General features: G+C 36.9%; 1 protein-coding gene across 1 annotated transcript; it reads right to left on the bottom strand.

Annotated features, from left to right (window-relative positions):
- On the bottom strand, positions 1 to 6,577 carry il6r (interleukin 6 receptor). The gene is made up of 10 exons (XM_032558924.1): positions 6,304 to 6,577; positions 4,654 to 5,289; positions 3,492 to 3,615; positions 2,883 to 3,076; positions 2,636 to 2,799; positions 2,389 to 2,530; positions 1,624 to 1,661; positions 1,456 to 1,516; positions 1,080 to 1,203; positions 1 to 966 (listed from the first exon to the last, which is right to left on the bottom strand). Exons 1-10 carry the CDS (start codon positions 6,404 to 6,406, stop codon positions 717 to 719), a joined length of 1,836 nt encoding a protein of 611 aa, XP_032414815.1. The 5' UTR covers positions 6,407 to 6,577; the 3' UTR covers positions 1 to 716.
- Positions 6,578 to 8,258: the final 1,681 nt, after the last annotated feature.

Genomic DNA, 8,258 nt, shown 5'->3' with positions numbered 1-8,258 from the left:
TTGATTAATCAACAACCAAAATTTATTTGAATTTAAAAATGAATCATTGTCAGATAAAAATACCATTAGTTAATTACAAAGTCTTTAATTAATTACATTTTTTTTAATCATGTCCCACCACTGTTTATTATTAATAATCAATCAATCATTATGAGATAGGCAAGCCAATGATCAGGTAGCAAAAGCAAAAAATAATGACATAGTAATTAATCAGTAATTTTCTCTTAAATATGAAATAATAGCTCATAACTTTGAGTTAACTAATTCAAAATATCATTAGTCAAAAAGTCATTTGACTTCTTGACTAATAATAGTCAAAAAGTCAAATGAATTTAAGTCACATAATGTTGACTAATGATGACTCATAATTATGAGTAAGAAAAATATTTTTAGTTCAGGATAGTTTCAAAAAGCTCTAGAAAGTGTATTTTAGTACAGAAATTCAACATCAATATCAACTTAAACTTTTCAGTAACATAAAAAAACAAAATATTTATTGTGATGAAGTCACCTCTGCAGGTGATTTCAACATTTTAACATGGTACCAGTAGACAGAAGAGAAAGAAACAAAACCACATAAAAAAACATTTCAGCACAAGTTTAAGCATGGCACGTACATAAAGGAATGGATATACAATCTATACAAATTTTCTCTGGGTGTTTATCCTTCTGCTCGGTCCCTTTTCATTAATTTTCTAAAACTGGTTCGTTCATAACTACATCTGCAGGAAGAAGTAACTTTTGTTGTTGAAATTTGTGGCTTCTAATCTGTCCGTCTCAGCTTGTCCTTTCTCGTTTTCCCCGTCTTCTTGTGTGTCGCTCTGTGTGTAGAGCTGCGGGCCAGAGTCAGACACCAGGGCTGCTTCTTCCGAGGACGAAGGGATGGAAGGCCGAGGTGGACACAAGGCCTCGCTGTGGGTGGTACTATTTAGACTGTAGAGTTTTTTCAAATACCTGTCTTTGTGTCTGAAAAGCAAAAGAAAAAGAAAAATCTGGCTAAATCTCTCAGCCAAAATATAAATCTATTGGCTACAATGCAAACATTTTTTTTATTTAAATAAAAAATCGAATTGCTCAACCTGAAGATGTAGACAGCCAAAATGCAGCACATGATGGCAAAAACGGCAGAGATCCAAATAACATGATAGTATATGTTGCATAAAAATGAGTTCTCACATAACTCAACTGTTATGGGAGATTTATCTGCAGCAAAAGAAGAAGAAAACCACAAATTGTTATGGTTACATGTATGACGAGGTGTTGTAAAAAAGGTGTTATTTCAACAGAACCATGTCTCTTGTGGCTTGTTTAGCTGTTGAGCCTGAGTTATTATGATGCCATGGTTTCCTGTTAAAACCCAGTGGACTATAGATCAGTTTCAGGGTGTTTTCTCCCACTTCTCGTGCTTTTCTCTTAAATATGTGTACTGAGAAAATTTACTGCCAGCAAACTAACCAGGAGGGTAATCAGAAAAACCAGAACCAGTGAAGTAGTCTTCAGTGGAGGGCAAGTCGATCTGATGATGACAAATAAATTAACAAATAAAGAAAAACAGGACAGAAGAATATGTTAAGATGGAGCAATTAAAGTTTATACTTTCCAACTGAAAGTTAAAGTTCCTACCATTGTGGTCGTCATTTCACTCTTTTCTTCTATATTAGCTGAAAGCAACAAACAGGAAGAAAATCATTTAATAAAACATATTAAAAGTGATATTTTTTTTACAAGTAAAGACAGTAAGATTTGTGAAAAGTAAGCACAATAAAGATATTGTACATGGTATCAAAGAGTAATACAAAAAGCATCCAGGAGACATGCATGAAACAAAACATCCCACTTACACTTATTGCTAAATTTTAGGAGTTTGAGACTAAATATTTGAAGCTATAAAAATCAGTATGTGGTTGAATTTTAACTATAACTATTGTTAAATGCAGAGCAGACAAACAACAGAAAATAATGATAGTTCTTTGGAGAAATACAGATAGTAAAAGGAGATTAAAAAGTAAAGAAATTACAGTGTTTGCAAAAGTTACTTGAATTGTTCCACGCTTTCTCATTTCACAACCACAAACCTCTGTGTATTTCATTGGAACTGTATGCAATAGACCAACATAGATTAGCATATAAATTTGAAATACAACAAAAAAAAATATGCAGGGTTTAAATGTTTTGCTATAAATAAAATTGGAAAGGTGTAGTTTTCTCTTTATAAGTGAGCCTACATCAGGTGTGGTGCAGCAGAGGCACATTTAAACGTTTCAGGGCAGTGGCCCTCCAGGACTGGAGTGTCACACCTGCGCACTAAGGTGATGTGGCCATCAGTTACTTCTTTTAACATGTATTGCTTCTTTCTGGTTACTTTTCTTGTGTGCATTTTTTTTCTACCTGTCCAACTTCTGGCAGAGACAGGTGAAGTCCACTCGCTCCAATGACCATCGTATTCTTCTCTAACTCTGAGATGAATCAGGTACTCAACACCAGGCAGAGCGTCAGTAATCAGGTACGTGCGTTCTCTAATTGTACTTTCCTGCAAGAACACGTACAGACCATAAAACAAGAAATCAATCAACGGAAACATCCCAGGTTCATCGGTTTTGAGCTCATGACTGAAATATGAACTTGTCAAGCATACCTGTTCATTTGAAGAGTTTGAAGGTCTGTATCTGACCTCATAGGTTAGGTCATAAAAGTCATCCTTCTCCTTCCAGGTTATTGGTAAGTTCCAGGTCACCTTTATCATTTTCTCTCGTCTCTCCACTGGGTGGGCCATCACATTAGATGGGGGGTCTGGCATCACTTCAGTCGCAGGTAAGGGTTGAAATTATTTTTAAAAAGCCTTACTTTCATCGAAACAGTCACGTAATAACAGATTCGCTTACAAATATCCAGAGGTGTGAAATTGATCAGGGGACTGGTGGCGTTGCCCAAGAAGTTTGTAACACACAGGAAAGCCACATGGTTCAACCTCCGCTCCTTCTCAATGTGCTCCAGAGCACACCAACAGCGGGAGTGCTGAAGTGAGTATGAGCACTGCTTTTGCTGGAAATTCTCTATTTTTCCGTAAGGGAAATAACTGGAAAGAAAAAAGAAAATCGTGTTTTCCAGTAAGATGTAACAATGTAAAAGATAATCTTACAAACAGAAGCTCTGCATGAAAAAAGTTCAAAGATTCAGTTAATTATCCATGAGGTAACTTACTTCAATCCTGAATTATTATTAAACCAATAATGAACTTTTTTTTTTATTCAGAACTATTTTATTTTTTTATTCTAAAAACATCAGTTTTGTTGTATGAACTTCAGATGTATCACTATTCCTCAGAGCTCCCTGAGAGCACAAAGGTTTCAGTCAATCAGAGCTAGGGTTGGATTAAACTCTCTGCCTTCAGCTTTGTCTTTGTTTTGGCGACTATCTTGAGAGCTTTGAGGAGTTGTGTTGCAAAAATAAATAAATCAGACTTAGGTGAATTTAAAACCTAAGTGCCTTACTCTTTGCTCAGAAAAAGGTAGCAGTTAGGTTGCTTGATTACTGGTTTCTGAGGTCTCCATTCACAGCGAATTTTACTCCTGGGCGACTTCTTGTAGCAAGAGATAATTGGAGTCTCAGGAGGATCTAGGATATAGAAAACATTAAATCAGACATGTGTTTGGGGTAGCAAGAGATTTTTTTCAGAGAAGTACTTTGGCAGGACGACGCCCAGCAGACCCACTTTACCATGACGTCTCCTCAAGACCGACCACCGTCCCACAGCCAGCAGACCGCCTGCTAGCCAGAACCTATGACCAAAACCTTTTTCTGCTGCAGGTCATAATGCATCAGTATTCATGTGCTGACACGGTGTGTCACATTACAGTCACTGATGGTATTGAGATTATATAAATTAGTGAATCAAAGAGTGAATTTGTGTTGTTGTGTAAAACATGTCATGTCACACAGACTGACTTTAAAGAACGCAGTTGAAAAGAGACACAATAAAATCTCACTGATGATTTTCTGCTCATCTAATTGGGAGTTTGATCAACCTGGTTCAATTTGGCATTTTATGTGTTTTGTGTCATTTTTATTTTTCTCTAGTTTTTGTTTGAAGATCCTACCCAGGTCAGTCTGGTCTTTCCTCCACACTTTGAGGAAAGTCTAAGTCGGACTCTTGTCAGTTCTATTGTGGTTCACTTGACTTCATCTATGCCTTTCAATCCCTAAACAGCAGCTTAACTCAAAAAATCAGACTGTAAACCCTGTCTATAAACTTTAAGTCAAGAAACCTTCATGATGTTAAACATTTAATTAGCTTGATTATTGCTCTAAATTTGCATTTCTTTTTGGGTACAAAGTTTGCTTTTCATGTTTGTATTATGTCGGCTTTGGTTGATTTACCTATTTAAGGATTAGAGAGCTGACCTTAAAATGATTAGCGAGAAACATAATCCTGAAAAACATGAAATTGATTTGATTGATTATAGAAGATCCCGTCATTCCTTGCATGAAACATTTGGTAAGAAACCTCAGTGATTTGAAAGGATACCTCCCACATGTTTGATTTTTCAATACATAAATTAGACTGATCAGTTCTTTTAATGAAACTGATAAAATTCTGCACACACTGAAGTAGTGTCAGTTGAGTGTCTATATAGGCATCGCGCCATAACTCACCTGCAACAATCACCTTAACAGCAAGTGTTTCTTCTCCCCTGTGATGACACGTGTATTTCCCAGCGTCAGTCAGTCGTACTGAACTCAGAGACAGGCCGCTCCCGTCACTCAGAAATGCAAGTCCTCCCCAGTCTCTGTCTGTACTCTCCATCAGCTGTTTGTTCCACTGCCACTGAGGCCTCATTTTAACCTCTCTGGTTGCTCTGCTGCCTTCCTCTGACTCCTTGTCTTTATATTCAGCCTGGAGTTTCATCTCTTTATCCTCCCAGTCTGACATTCCCTTCGTTGTGGTTTTGCTGGGAGGGGTTGGCTGGACCACTTGTGGAGAAGTGGCGTGTTCCACGTCTGAATATCCGCTGCTTCGGTTTTCTCCTAGCAGAGTGCTGATTCCAGTCGCCGTGGTGGGAATGCGGAATCTCTCGCTTACTGTAGAAGATTTATCACTTCTTTTTGTAAAAGCCCTGTTTCTTCTAGCTTGCTGCGTGGTGGGAGTTTGCTCTGACGAAGATCCTTTCTTATTTCCACTTGGGACATTTCTAGTTAAGGTGACTTTCACTCCATTCACCTTCACATGACCGCTGCAGGTCAGTTCCAGCCTGCTTCCTGGAGACACAACCACCACACCAGGAGGAGGGTCTGCACACACACACACACACACACGCACACACAAAAACAAACATTTGTTGCAAAGATACAAACGAGGCTGGATGCTTTGTGGGTTTAATCAGGGCCTTATTGTGCTGCATTGCGCTGTGACTTTAAATGTTAGGGCTGGTTCCAGATCACTAGGCACAGAACAGATAGGATGCAGCGTTGCATAACAAAAATTACCAACTCCTTCAAAACTTCCTCTTTTAATCTGTCTCTCTTTCTCGCCTACACAGTTGCTCTTCTGTCCTGAGCTTTTTCTTCTCTGATAATCATTTTCATGCACTTATGTGCATGAAAAGTTCCTCAAATCTTATTGATGCTTTGATTTATCTGAAAACAAATATCTCTCTCTACCACTGACTAAAAGAACAAGTGATCCAAATTAAATATATTGCCATAATTGGTCACAAGTAATCAAAATAAGTTAATTTATTACATTTGATAAGTTGCCCAGTTAAACAAACACAAAACAAGTATATCTGAATATCAAGAAAAATAGCACATTAAAACATTTTTATAACTTTTGCATGGATTTTCCCTCTCTACTGCAGGATACAAATTATCTGACGGTGTCTTCTTTTTTCTCCAACCAATTTTAGTTACTTTTCGTCCAACGATATTAAAGAATCTAAGTTCTAAAAATGTAAAAAAATATCTAAAAATTATAACCTAATAAGTTTATTAGACTGAGTTCAGTAATCTGAACAGAACAACGCTAAAGATTAGCCGTTATCCTGCTGAAATGATAAAAAAAGACAATAAAAAAGACAAAACATCAGTTAAACTATACAGAATGTAGAGAAAATATAGGTAAAATATTGATTCGTTACTTTTTTTTCTGTAAGAAAAAACATGAAACTAAATGTGAAATTAAACCCAGCTGTTGCAAAGAAGATTTTCTGAAATCTCAACAATGAAACAAATTCATGACAAAACAACTTACAGTAATCCTGCAGTAAAAATTCAAAAACACATTTATATTATTGACTGATGTCTCACCTTTTCTGGGACAAATGCCATCAAAAATGCTCCACACTGGCAGGACGTACAAAAAGCACATCAAAAGTAGCAGAGCATCCATCTTTGGAGTTGGTCCCCCCATCGACAAGTCCTCAGACCATCACTGACACTTGAGCTACGGCTGCAGAACACCTAGTACCATTTAACTTCGTGAAGTCTGAGAAGAAACTGACTGTATTCCAGTGAAGGCAGGACTATTAAAGCAGAGTTCATGTGGCCGCAGCAGCGCACTGTCCGTAAGACCCGTTATTGTGAAATCCCAGTGCTCTTCCCCCTGTTCAGCGCCGTTACACAGAGGAAATCCTCCTCAGTGTCAAAATAAAAAACCCCCTTGAAAGCTGAATTCAGGTCTACAACTGTTATGTCAATTTAGTACAGTCCTTCTGTACAGTTTTGACATTTATTTTAAGTACTTTTCTGACTGATATTATAACTTGGACACCAAAATCACATAATGAGTGTATATCTTTCATATAGTTTTTAAAAAATTTCATGTCTTCTGAAGTTTGACAAAAGAATTTTAACTTAAAATCCTGTAATAAGCATCAGATATCTGTCTTTATGGCCTAACGTAGAATTATTTAAAATAAATTTTTATTTTTGAACACTACAGATAATAAATCCTTGTGTTGTCTGTTTTGTCTCAAATTACAGTTACATAGTAAAAGTCTGGTTATCCAAAGAAAAGAAAAGAAAACAAACAATGTGTGCCATTTTCAAAAACTAGCCAATGATTTGTTTTAGAAAGTTTTGCACAAACAAGACAAAGTTTTGAACGGATCTTGTAAATCATAAATTTGTAGAAGTATTTCCATCCTTAAACTTACTCACATTTTGTCTCATTACCACAGCATGTTGTATTCTTTTCTGATAATTTGTAATCATTTTTTAAAATTGTAATATAAATACAGCTGTTCTATGAAAACCTGAGAGGTTTGTTTGAAAACATTAGTTAACACCAAGCATCATGAAAACTAAAAAAATACAACAAACCGGTCGGGCCTTATGTGTTGAAGTTTGAAGCAGAATTAGGTTAGGAAGCTTTCAAAATCTCACTGAGCATTAAGTCCAAATATAAACATGAAGTGTGGGACAACTAAAAAACCAACCAACACAAGAGAGTCCCTTAAAGTGACGGGTTAGACAAGGAGAACATTAATTAGAGTGCCAGCAAACAGATCTATGGTAACTTTGGGAGAACTGAAAAGATCCACAACTCAGGTGGAAGAATCTGACAGGACATCTAGTAGGTCTGAGGTCCACAAATCTGGCCTTTATGTAGAGAAAAAGCCACAGGAGGTCCACTTCACAAAACATGAGGGAAACACAGCAGACATGCAGAAGAAAGTCCTCTGGGGAGACGAGACCAAAACTTAGCTTTTTGTTTCATATGCAAAACACTTTATGTGGGTGACAAACTGGGCTGCACAACACACTGAACATATCATCCTGACAATGGAAAAAGTTTGTGGTGGCTGTATCATGATGTGGGGATGCTTTTCTTCAACAGGGACAGGCAACCTTGTCAGATTTGATATGAAGACAGATGAAGCTAATTACTGGTAGAAAACCTGTTAGAGGCTGAAAAGGAATTGAGACTGGGGCTAAGGTTCACCTTCCAACAGAGCAACGACCCTAAACATACAGCCAGAACTACAATTCAGTGGTGCTGATCAAAGCATATTTACGTGTTAAAATGGCCTAGTCAAAGTCAAGACCTAAACACAAATCAGAATCTGTGACAAGACTTGTATAAAATGAACAACCTTTTATCTGAGACAGAGCAAATTGGCAAAGAAAAGATTTTAGTAATACCTCAACAGGCTTGCAGCATCAGTTACAAGTTTGTGTTTTACAAACTATTAACTTAGATGTGCTAAACACTTAAAGCAAATGGCCTGAACAAGCCATGCTTTTCAAATTTCTTAATTACT

Source organism: Xiphophorus hellerii, chromosome 3 (genome assembly GCF_003331165.1).
Source record: "Xiphophorus hellerii strain 12219 chromosome 3, Xiphophorus_hellerii-4.1, whole genome shotgun sequence".
NCBI classification, from domain to species: Eukaryota; Metazoa; Chordata; class Actinopteri; order Cyprinodontiformes; family Poeciliidae; genus Xiphophorus; species Xiphophorus hellerii.
Note: the sequence above shows the minus strand (reverse complement) of the source record. Positions and strands in the feature narration are given on the sequence as shown.